We start from the raw sequence: 13,031 nt of genomic DNA, 5'->3' as shown, positions 1-13,031 counted from the left end.
TATTAAAGGTATATTATTTATTAAAAACCTTTTTTCTTTAATATTTACAAAAGTTTGACCACTTGAAAGTTGACAAACTGAAAAAATGGGTAGACACGCCCCGGTTTACGGTATTGATTTGTTATGGGAACATGGAGGACTTTGCGACTCGACAGATTTAACGTGCATCAGTCACCATTTACTACACAGGGAGTCTTGGGCCTTTATCTAAAATTTTTCGTCTTTTCCGTGAGATTCGAGATAAGCAGTTCCGACTGTAGTTTATTTAATCACTAGGGGGTTAAATACCCTGATCGCTGCCGCTCACCAATCCCGATGATTGCTTCGCAATAATTGTTGTTTCTTGGCAGAAAACAGTCTTCTACTGAAGTTAAAATTATTCACTAAACATGTATGTACTAAAAAGGAATTCTGTTTGCTTACGCTTGTGCCTCTACTTCTCACGTCCAAATAATATTATCTATTAGTATTATAAGTATTTAGATCTATTTGTAAACAGAAGTAATTTTTATAAGTAATCATTTTTTTTAAAATAACATTTACGTTGTTATAACATTATATTGTTCAAACAAATTTGATGAGTTCACATCTGTAATTTAATATTTTCGCTAACCAAACGGGCGGATATATTAAATACTATTTTAGCTTGCATCTCACTGTGCATGAAGCTGATCGTTAAGTTCTAAATCATATAAAAGATCTCTTTAACTGTAATTTATAACAGTATATTAATGTTATTTGCACAAATTTAATAGTTGTAAAACGGTTAATGAGATTTTAGACCACCTTTCTAAATAACTTTATCTTAAAATGTAGAGCAGAATTACATTATTAAAATAACGAAGAAAAAAAAATAGTGCTTGGAGTCCTTCCACGCAGAAGAAGTTAAACTTCGCAACGTTAATTGTAGAAGAATCAGCAGTCGTAGAAGGATCACTAGTTCTATTCAACGACTCTTTTTCCTGCTCTGCTCGCTTCCGTGCTCGGTAATATTGTGCATTTTTCCCTCGTGAACCTCTTGAACCACTTGTGGTTGCCTCGTCGTCTCGCCCTGGAAAATGTATTTGTATTAATAATGTAATTTCAGAAGAGAAACAATCAATTGATATTCACGAGAGACGTACCTTGACATAACCTTAAATCCGCCGCATTGTCCGTGGGATTGTTTTCATTCATTTTTTACAATTGTTATCCACTAAATTTGAAAATAAAAAAATACTACCCTATTAAATTATATGTGTATCAAAACAAACTAAAAAAATATTTATAGAAAAACAATACTTTTATGACTTTTATGCTAGTGAGAACCAAAACAATATGGAAATGAATGAGGGAAAACTGGATCCTACCACGTGATTTCCCGTCCAATAAAAATGTAGCGTTAAACGTTTAACGCAACCTTGTTGGAAGTCGCATAAGAAGTATAACTTCAAAAAGACAACAACTCTCTTAGTTTTAAGCTCGTGAATTCAAAGCGTAATAATAGCAGTGCAGGAAAATAAGTTTAAATTAGGGATAGAAAAATATTTATTGAAAAGCAATACCTATATAACTTTTCTTAGTTTTACGCTGATGACAACCAAACAACGTGGAAATGAATGAGGAAAAACTGGATCCTACCACGTGATTTTCCAGCTGATAAAATTGCACGGACTAACTGCAGCATCATCGATGGATTTTTATGTATAGTAAGAAATTGGTACGTAATCGAGAATATATCCAATAAGTTTAAAAAGTTTTTTAATAACTAACAGATTTTTTACGCAATGTTTTAATACTTTTAATTAAGAATGAAGGTGATCAATCTACAGTACAGAACCCGATATCCGGAAATCAGAAAACCGGAAAACCAAAAAACCGGAATGAAATTCGATAAATTTTCCCGCCTTTTTTTTAAAACAAATGTTTTTTTTCCTGATAAGATTTTAGAATTTTTCTTTCTTTTTTGAAAGATGTTTACCTTACCATCTTTTTGGAAATGGTCATTAGTGTTATTACTTCGTTTTTTCTTCTTTTTAAGATTATTTCCAAATATATATATTTTTTTTAGTTGGGTTTAACAATAAAAAAAACGGCTTTTCGTAGCGATTCAGAAAAGCGGAAAAATCAGTTATCCGGAATAGCGATAGTCCCGATTGTTCCGGATAATCGGTTCCCTACGTACTTCAAATATCAAGGCCTCGTGGACTTACAAAATTTTTAATTTAGGTAGTAGGTATTTAATTTAGGTTACTTCTAGTATAAATTTCTTTTCTAAAATGTCGCTGTATCGCTTAAAGATTTAGCAGTGTAGAATTTTTACACAGGTGTATTGTCTATGACTATGAGCAATACTTAATAGTGGGGATTGCAAAAGTATGACAGATTGACGATTGTATTCTTTTTTGTAAATGATATGAAAAAAAAAAATAATTTAGGGATATGAATATTGTGCGGCTTTAAGGAGAAACTCTTCCAGACTAAAAGTCTAGGGCTATCTGCTGCTATGGTAACAAGCGAGAGCATATTTCTAATGAGGTTGCAATGGAGGAATGAAGGTGTTGATTGGTTTACTCACGCTGATTTATGCCAAGATCAAGACAAAACTACTCACCCCACACCCCTATTCGAAGTGACTTTTCCTCATAACCATGGTACCCGCCACGACGTGAGACTGGCGTCTGGCGGAGTTCTTCTGAAAGCTGCACTATACCTAAAAGCATGTATGTTTTTCATATTTCTGCGAACACGTTAAAATAATTTTCAGGACATACGTAAGCAAAATATATCAGAAATTAATTTCTTTGCCTGCTACCAGTAACTCTTGATGTACAACGCGATAAAGAAAAATTTCGTAATAACTTTTGACCTAATGATCGGATTTTCACATACTAGGCTCATGACTCGAGGGATGACCTCAGATATGGTAATTAGTTAGAGCAGACAATATATTAAGCTACGAAATCAGAGACAAAACCGTACTTCCTTTAAATAAGCACACCCTTTTTTTACAACGGATTATAATAACTGATATAAAATATAGGGGTTAGCCGCAGTCTGGAAAATATGGTCCCAGTGCTGATAGTTTGCTCAGTAAAGCCACAGAAAAATCGAAAGTTTGAACCTCTTAATGTTAATTTTACTTTTTTGCTTATTTCGCCATAACCCGAGAACTTTTTAAGCGAATTGAAAATTTTTTTTACACACAATTATAAAATTCGTTTTTTCAAAGATGATTTCATGTAAAAAAAATATTATTTTTCGCATTTATTTATTATTTAATAACAGTTGAAAAAACTCAAAACTGCCAAGTGTACGAATTTTCACATCATTTTAAGGAATGTAATTTTAAAAAGAAAAATACAGAATTTGAATGAAATCTATTAAATAGCTCTTGAGAAATCGAGTCTCTGACTTTAAATTGTAGGCAAGATTACTTTAATTTTAATTATTGAAATATTAAGAGAAAAGAAACATCAAGTAATTAAATTCTGCAACCACTTGAAGTCTAATGAAAAATATACAAACCAATACTACATAACCTCCTAGATGGTTTGGCGATTGCAGACCGATAATTTACTAATAAATAATAAAACATCTATTTATTTATCATATTTTATATTATATTTAATGTATGTTTTACCAAGAATATTACTCTTGTACTTCAAAGTACAAAAATATTTATTAAGAGTAAAGTACTTTAATAGTACTTACTTACTAAAATACTTTATAAGTATAGGTATTGGAAAATTATAGCTCCCTTTCTCCGTATTGTATTTATTAACACATTCACTGTAGATGAGTATTTTATACTGATGAGAAAAATACATTTAAAAAAAATGATAGTATATCTGTACTTAAACAAAATGGATAATTTGTGCATTAGCTTTCATTTTTTAAAAATAAAAAATCGAAACCAAATAATTTAAAATTGATTTAAGTTTTCTATATTAGTGCTAAGACGTGAACGTATTAGTTTCGCAAAATAAATGTTAAGTATTAAGTTGCCACTTCGGCGTCTAATCGCCTAATTCCTTTATCCCGATCTTTTATATTTTATTCAATTATTTTTTTTTATCTAAAAAAAATAAGTCGAATTGTAAATTTTTTAAAAATCTTACGTAGGAATTAATTTTTTTATCAGCAGCTAGGATCTTATTTATGTGTGTTATCTATATAGTCCCGGGTCACATTATTAGAAGCACTATAATATTCTATGTAAAATCTTAATTACTCAGGTGATACTACACAGCTTTATTGTTTTTACTCGACAGAAACCGGTTTTCACTTGTTTACGTTCGTGTATCAATGGGTTAAATTAGACGATATATCATATAAATTCGACGATTGGATATATTAGAGGATATACTATATAAATATAAAATATTTATTAGTATATTATAATAATTAGATCAAATTATTAGACGCACTGTAGTTTTCCAATAATTACATGTTTTGCACGAGTTTATAGGCAATATTTCTAAATTTAAACATATTATGTAATGGGTTTTTATTCAGGAGATTTTTTATATTCTTTCTAAATGTATTTATTTTTAGCGTATGGCATTACAATGCACGAACATAAAAAATTGCAAACCGCTTAAAAACAATAAAGCTGTATAGTATCATCTGATAATTAAGATTTTACATAGAATCTTATAGTGCCTCTAATAATGTGGCCATGGACTGGACGAACCAAAACACGTTTTTATAGAATAAAATACTTAACTGTCTAATAAGACAGCTTTCATTGCCACATCTATTGTGAAGATTTCATTGTTTCGTTCCCCAAACATCTTGTTACCATAGAAACGGAAGTTCTGGTGAAAGATTGATTTTTGCAACGGTTTAACACGGAGCTTCCCAACCAATTGTGTACTTTCATAGCTTTTAATGAACATCATTATGATTTCGGAAACTGGTTGTTCCGAATCTATAGCTAATATTCCCGTTTCAATTTTTGTTCTTTGCATCCTCTTCTGCCTCCCTTTTCTCTGTAAACATTGCCAACCGAATCAATACTTTCCTCCCCCTCCCCCTATTCAAACACATCTTTTGTAGTAGGGTGGTGCTGGGGCTGATCCCTAGTGCATTGCCTTTCCGAACTAGAACATCGTAAATGCCGTTGCAGGAAGCCCCGGCACTCTCTCGAATTTCAAACATTCCCCATAACTTTCCCCTTCATTGATCATTAAAACTCTTAAGAAACTCCTTCAGAACTATTTCGAAATTCTAGAGCCCTAGCTTTAGAAGGTTTTGGAGTTATTAATCGATCAAAATTTCGAACTATGCGTCCATTTGTTATCTGTGATAAAATCCTTTTCCTATTATCAACCAACCTGCTAATTCAACCCATTTAACCTGTTAGCACCCTGCGTTGTGTTTATGGTATAGGACAGTTTCCTTTTTTCCACAAACATAAAATTGTGCTTGGATAAGTGTTTCAGTTTTATTATTTATCTAAGAGAATTAAAAATGTTCTCTTTCATTATAATTATTTAATGATTTAGGTTTCTGGGACTAGATTTAGAACATAAGTAACTGGAATTTTTTGATATGAATTGGTGGCTGGCAGTAGAAAATAGCCATTTAGTTTAATGCAGGGTTCATTTAAGTTCAAAATGAAGATAAAACAAAGGAAAATTATAGACATATGAGAAAGGGGGGAAATAAATTTTAAAAAAAATAACAAACAACTGATTAAAAAAAATTTTTTTAGAAAAAACCAACGAAAAAAAAAAGATATAGTCTTTTCATCAGCCCACACGATTATATCCGCAAAAAAGAGTGTGTATACATACATACAGGGTATCCGCTCACCTGGAAAGTCATGAAAAACCATGGAAAGTCATGGACTTGGATATTGAACAAAATTTTTCATGAAATGTCATGATTTTTTTAACAATTTTTTTTTTAAAAAATCATGGAAAGTCATGGATTTAGGTTGCCATAAAATCTATTTTTTAAAATGGAATTCACTCATGGTGTTCCGAATATCTGAATTTGAAACAAAATCCCCACTCACAGTTATATTTTATTAAAATATAAAATGTTTTTATCATGTTCATTAAAAATTATGGAGTTCTTCCAAAAAATCACAGAAGAAAGAACATCATTTCTAGAGTGAATTATCTTTTAAACTTCTCTGATTTCAGAATTTTTTTAAATTTTATTTATTATTTATTTTTTTAATTTTATCAATTTAAAATTCTAGCTGAAGCAAGCGAGTCATTTATTTTTATTCTGAAATGAGAACAGAAAAATCAGGAGTAATTCTTTCCTTTCCCATGAACAAATAAAGTATCTTTAGAATATAGTTCTGCAGAAAAAAAGAAAAAAATTATTATTTGCCTTTGCATTTTTTTCAGCAATTTCAGCTCAGCATATGAATGCTTCAACTCTTTCCTTACTCTGTTTTTTTTATAATTTAAAATCTATAAATATGAAGATGCAGAGTATAACACTTTTGGTTATACCTATCATTTCAATTAATGTTATTATAATGCTTTTTTAAATTTAGTGTTGTGCTTTTGTTGGAGAAAATAGTAACTTCGTTAAAGTCATGAAAAATTCTGGGAATTAGTCATGGAAAGTCATAGATTTGAAAATCTAAAATGTAACAGATACTCTTCATATATTTTGTTTACTAAAATAGTCTAGAATCGCTAATCCTAAGCCTGGAAAAAGTGTAAAGGAAAGTTACAAAAAAACATATCTGTCTTTTAAAGATATCCAATAATCCGGGACGGTTTTGCTCTCGATTAGTTCCTGTTGAGGATTTATAATACCAGATGGCGCTGAGCGCAAACAATTTTCTTATTATTTTTTCTTCACTTCTTAAGTTTCAGTTTAGATTCAACCCACTGAACCACAATGAAATAAAATAATTTGAATTATTACAATTTGTGTAATTATTGTTGAATTCGAGTCAGTTCCGTACTGCTCTACAGTATTTAGAAAAAAAGGTATGTTTATGTTTAGAGAAATGCTTTTTGTGTCTATGACTTAATTAATTTTTCACTGATTAACTCTGGAGGTCCACTCGTTGAAACATTAAAATTGGCTCTTAAATCATGAAAATTGAATAATTAGAACAAGTAATTCCGGGAAATAGCTTTTTTTCACTGAACATATTTTTGAATAAGTAATATTTAAGCACACAACAACATTTCGAGCTATCCCAGAAAGCATGTAACCTTACTTCAACCTTTGTGTCGAAATTTTCTCTTGCCACGAAAATGTTTGTACTAAAAACCTTTTTTCAATAAAGCAAAAATATTACAGTTTCAAACCTTTTATCCTAAAAGGATTAAAAATTATTTTTTAAAGCTTTTCTAAAAAATACTGTCACTTATGTCCATAATGACGTTTTAGATGACGTCACACTAGCGATAGGATCAAATAGCATTGTCCATTAAAATTTCATGACAAGGTGGAATTTAGCTGAGCATACAAGATCTTTGCTAAAAGAAACCTTATAATCACCTAGATTTAAGATTATTTTCACCTTGAGACTAGCTTCATTCAAGGATTTTTTTCGCTTGAAAACCCTAAGCCAACGTCTATTTAAGGTTTTTATATAGAAGGTTGTTTTCCAAGTTTTTGGATGAGGGTAATGCGCGTAAAATAGAGCAACTTGCCACATATCTCGTTTTAAGTCTAGCAGGTTTACACGTAAACCGCGTAACAAACCTTTTTAGGTTTACCTTAAAAGGTTTTTGCTGAGTGAAAATGAACCTAATTTTGCTATCTGGGATATATTGTTCTTTTCTGTTATAAAAACCGTTTCATTAATCAAAGAACTTTTGGAAAATTGTTTGAATTTAAAAATTCGCAACTGACTTATGAAAGTTATTTTGGGAACAAAATTGATCAGAAACCACTGAGAAGAAATGAAAACAAATAAATACTGTTTTAGAATAAATCAGTTGAAACAAGCAATTCTGGCGTGGCGTAATTTATTTACTGACGTCTATTTCTTTGGGGAAGAAAATGTATACAAGTCGTTTATTTCTTTCCATTTAAATCGAAAAAAGAACAGATAAATTGCTTTTTTTGAGAGATATATACAGCTAAACTTCAGCTTTAAACGAGAAAAAAAATGCACCAGATTTCAGTACCGGAATGTAGGAACGTGTAGAAATATTTTCCATTTCTTTCAAAGAAGATAAATGTTCTAGGCGTTCCACTGCACCAGTTGGAACTGGGTGTTGGAGAATATAGCTGAATTCGTTTGATTAGTTCGTACCTGCAAAGCTGTTTTCAATAAGAGATTGTTATGATTTACTCAAAAAATTTAAAAGCTTACGATAATACTATAAACTTGAATGCAAAATAGGAGACTTTTGTTACAATATCTGACTTTTCTATTAATTATTAGAAATCAGTGTACACTAAATTGTCAGTGTAACTACTTTACACCGAAGTTTTTTAGCCAATTCAAATGTGACTATTTAAATATGTAGTAAGCTTATTCATTCACAATATTATATCGACTAAAACTGAAAACAATTAATAAAAAAGTAGTCTAAAGTCGCTAATTGAAAGAAAATTAAGAATTTATTTTTCAATCATAATAACATTATTTTTTTAATTCGCTAATTTACAAGCGAGTGCTTTGTCAAGCAACTGCATATGAAAGTGTAACGCAAAAGTTAAAAGAAATATTTTTGATAAATAACAGAAATGTGCCTCCTCTATCTGTAAATTATGAAAAGATATTTTTGGAAATATAAACGACTATCATATTAAAGCCTATAATTTGACAATTAGTCTATGATGATCCAATTATTTTTATACAATTATCCACTACTTATTCATTTTAACTGAGTAAAATTTAAATAGCAATTCCATTTCTAGATGGTACTCAAAAATCTAATTATAATAAATTCGAACAATAAGCTCAACAAGCTTAATTCTGTTAAATGAATTACGCTTTATGTTTGCAAGCGATATTTTGAGAAACGGTGAATAATTTCTGGATCTGATTACATTTGTTTAAATTAGAAACTTACTACATACTCCGGTGAAATGTTTCGTCATTACTAAATGATTTGAATTAAAATTTTATTCCCTACGATTTCAAAGACTAAGTTTTGATTCGATGTCACTACCATTTATTTAGCATCCCAGATTTTTTAATTCCTTAAGAAAACACTGGTTTTTCAAGACCTTGGTACCTCTGTTACCTTTATTTATTCAAACTTAATATCTACTGCTGAATATAAACTTTTTTATTTGCCGCTCTTTATTTTTTTGAAAGAAGGACACATTTCTAATCACTATTTAAAACCCTTTGCATCGTCAGAAATAAAATTTTAGTTAAGCTTTCCTGAAATCTCTAACGAGGAGTTAAATTTAGTTCAAAATCTTTTTAGTTTGTCTATTGAAAACGTTCTTGGTGTTTTGCAAGATGAATTTCTTGGATTAAAAGATGATCTCGAAGTAAAAACATGTTAGAAGTCGCAGAATTTTTGCCTTTAATCTGCTACTCTTATCCATAATATCATCGTAGTCTCATCCATTATAGTGGCAGAAACAGTTATCAAAACACCGTTTGTTTCCATTTGTGTCTGCGAGTCTATCTTCTCAAGTCAGTTACTAATGAAAGTGAATTAAAGAAATAGATTAGAAGTTGAAATATATTATCCAAGATTAATTAATTTCGCTGGAATAATAGTTTGTGAACCCTTTGCATTCGAGTCAGGGCTAACAATTTTTCTAATTTTTTGTGGAGAAATTCTTATAGTGGTTGCTAAGTTTATATATACGTGTTAATACTTTGCTTTGTAAAATTGTATTAGAGTTATTTTCCCTAGCACTACGCGGCGTAAATGATTCAAAAGTTAATATGAAATGCTTATTTGTCTTATGGGGAGGCTTTTTAAAATGTTAGGAAAATGAGCGAAAATTCTGAAATCTTTAGATTTTTACTGTCTACCATTCTTTAAAATATTTTGCGAAAATCGTAGTAGTTGTTAGCCCTGTACAGTTAAAAAAAAGGGTGCAACCGCTACGAGTTAACAAGATAAAACCCACAGTTTACTCAGTAATTATATAATGAATTAAGTGTAAACATTGAGCGGTGATGGGTCGAGGGATAGAGCCTTCGCTTTCCAATGGGGTGAACCGGGTTCAAATCCCAGCGATTGCTCGATACGAATTCCGCCTCCGGCTTGCACCGACCTCAGTGCTGACGTGAAATATCCTCAGTGGTAGACGCATAAAGGGTTAGAGTCCCTTTCCAGTCGGGTTAACCGTAGGTGACTTTCGTGGTTTTCCTCTTCATGTAACGCAAATGCGGGTTAGTTCCATCAGATAGTCCTCCGCGTAGGCAAATTTTTTCCAATACTTGATCCAGGAGTTCCCTTGTCTTCTGGATTGGGTTCAAAATTACAAGGCTACAGAGTTGAACATTAGTTGTCGTAAACCCAAAAAATAAGGTTGGCTACTCAACGACGGTTAGAAAAGTGTAAACATTTTAACATTCAGGGTGGAAGGTTGTTTATTTACCGGAGAATCACCCTCTCCCCCGAGAGCAAGGCTTGTATGAAAAATTTTGTTTTATATATTTAAAAAAAAAAGGTAACTATGAAGGCATTTTCATATTAAAATTTTTATACTTTTGTTGTTTAATTTGTGAAACATGTGATTAAATAACCAAGATTTGAATAATAATGTATCTTTGTGTGTTTGTGTATTTCAGAGATGCCAACTTGCTCCGGATAGCAAATAAATATTTTAAAGTGGTAGTTTATCAATTGTGATTCTTGGTTTCATAAATTCAATTTAGTAGATTTTTGTTAACCACTATTTCTAAATAATTCGTAGGCTTATATTATTCTCCACTTTATAATACTTAAGTCATGCTATACCTTTTTAAAAGCAATCAAAAATAGTAAAATATTTGCAAAATTTACTTTGTAGTTTTTTACCGTTTTTTTAATTATTTTGGCTTGTCCGGAGCAGTTGGCATCTCTGTATTTTAAGCTTTTGAAGAAGGAAGGAGCTTATAGCAGCTATGAGAAAGGGGGAATGGGTCAAAAAAAGTTGGTACACTTGTAGTTTATGTAATACACCTGTAACAACAACCACTACGCATTACTTTTCAAATGAAATATATTTGTATAAAAATTATGTGCTACAAGATCTCTAAATATGAATCCCTTATAGCAGTGGTCCCCAACCCCCGGTCCGTGGATAAAATGGTACCGGGCCGCCCATTTCATTGAAACTGAATTTAAATTCCTAGGTTTATACCCCAAATTAAAAATATCTGCGCTCCATTAAAATTTTATTTATTTAAAAAAAAGATGCCCCCGAAGGTAGTAACATAAATTTTTTAACGTTTTAAAAAGTAAAAAAAAAGAAATCTTCTGCAATTATTTTTTCATTCAATTTGTTTTAATAAAAAAAACAAAAAGCAATCATCGTAACTGCAAATATCATAAATAAAAAACGAAAGCGCGGCGCGACATTTGCATTGGAACTAATGAAGAACTTTGTCTTCTCTCTCGATTCTGACGCCTCACACAGTGAGAGTGTATAGTAAGGCTATAAAAGAGAAGCTGGCTCGTCTGCCATTTAGTCGCCCGAAGACTACGTGACCATGATTCCTCTCTACTGTTTTGTATGCTTTATGCGGTTTTGTTAGTTTTTTGTAAAAAGAAAGTGTCTATTACTCCTCTTTCTGTTCACCGGTACTTTCTCAGGTTTAACAGTGCTTGGCGTACGTGTGTATTGTGTCTGCACAAATTTAACTCACAAGTTAGCGAAAATGAATACGAAACAGACGTCCTTAGAAAGTTTCCTTGGAAAAAAGAAAAGGCTCAGTGAAGAGATCGAAGAGCCTTCAACATCAAAGAAACATGCAACTTTTAACAGACAATACCATGAGTCCTACTTGAAGTATGGTTTTGTCAGGACAGGCGATTCTCACAAACCAAAACCGCTCTGCATAGTTTGCGGCGATCAACTCTCAAATGACGCAATGAAACCTTCAAAACTGCTTCGCCACTTGAACGCCAAGCACCCTGGATTAAAAGACAAGTCCCTGGAGTATTTTGAAAGAAAAAACGGGAACACGAAGGACAGAAAAAATTTATGATGGCCACCACATCAATAAAGGAGAGTGCACTAAGAGCATCATATTTGGTGGCTAATCGTATTGCTAAAGCTAAAAAGCCATTCAATAATGGTGAAGAATTAATCTTGCCCGCCACTAAAGACATTTGCCGTGAAATATAAGGAGAAGCTGCTGTGGAAAAGATAGCACATGAGCCTTTGTCGGCTAGCACTGTGACTAGGCGCATTGAGGAAATAGCCGAAGACATTGAAAAGCAATTGTTGGAGAGGATTAATGCGTCACCGTGGTACGCACTCCAGGTAGACGAATCTACAGATATTGACAGCAAGGCAATACTACTTGTTTATATGCGATATCTATATCAGGAAGATGTGCATGAGGATTTGTTACGTGCACTATCTTTGCCAACCAACATCGCAGGATCAGAACTGTTCAAGTCACTGGATGGTTATATATCAAGACAACTGAAATGGTCCTTTTGTGTAGGCATATGCACAGACGGAGCTGCTGCTATGACCGGACGTCTATCTGGTTCAACTGCTCGGATTAAGGAAGTTGCACCTGAGAGTGAAGCTACACATTGTCTCATTCACAGGGAAGTGCTAGCAAGCCGAAAAATGTCACCAGAATTTAACAGCGTATTGATTGATGTCGTTAAAGTTATTAACTACATCAAAGCACACGCCCTTAACTCGCGCCTGTTTGAGCAGCTTTGTGAGGAGATGGACGCAGAGTACAGATGCCTTCTGTTATACACAGAAATAAGATGGTTATCCAGAGGAAAATCGCTACTGAGAGTATTTGAATTGCGAGAGCCATTGCAAAGATTTCTCTTAGAAAAGAAGTCACCGCTGGCAGCACATTTCAGTGACAAGGTATGGGTCACCAAACTGGCTTACCTGTGTGACATATTCAACCTGCTGAATGAACTCAATCTGTGCCTTCAGGGGAAAATGACAACTGTTTT

General features: G+C 32.3%; 2 protein-coding genes across 3 annotated transcripts in view; both read left to right on the top strand.

Annotated features, from left to right (window-relative positions):
• Nucleotides 1-13,031, top strand: part of LOC107440185 (LHFPL tetraspan subfamily member 2a protein) — a 67,105-nt gene that overhangs the window by 5,786 nt on the left and 48,288 nt on the right. The gene's annotated exons all lie outside the window — the stretch shown is intronic.
• The window catches only part of LOC139424986 (SCAN domain-containing protein 3-like), an 8,595-nt gene continuing 7,319 nt past the window's right edge, over nucleotides 11,756-13,031 (top strand). The window contains exons 1-2 of the mRNA XM_071177495.1: nucleotides 11,756-12,036; nucleotides 12,273-12,939. Coding sequence (XP_071033596.1) covers nucleotides 11,756-12,036; nucleotides 12,273-12,939 — 948 coding nt within the window. The remainder of the gene's footprint in view (nucleotides 12,037-12,272; nucleotides 12,940-13,031) is intronic.

This window comes from Parasteatoda tepidariorum, chromosome 1 (genome assembly GCF_043381705.1).
Source record: "Parasteatoda tepidariorum isolate YZ-2023 chromosome 1, CAS_Ptep_4.0, whole genome shotgun sequence".
Taxonomy (NCBI): Eukaryota; Metazoa; Arthropoda; class Arachnida; order Araneae; family Theridiidae; genus Parasteatoda; species Parasteatoda tepidariorum.
This window is presented reverse-complemented; position numbering and strand designations above follow the sequence as displayed.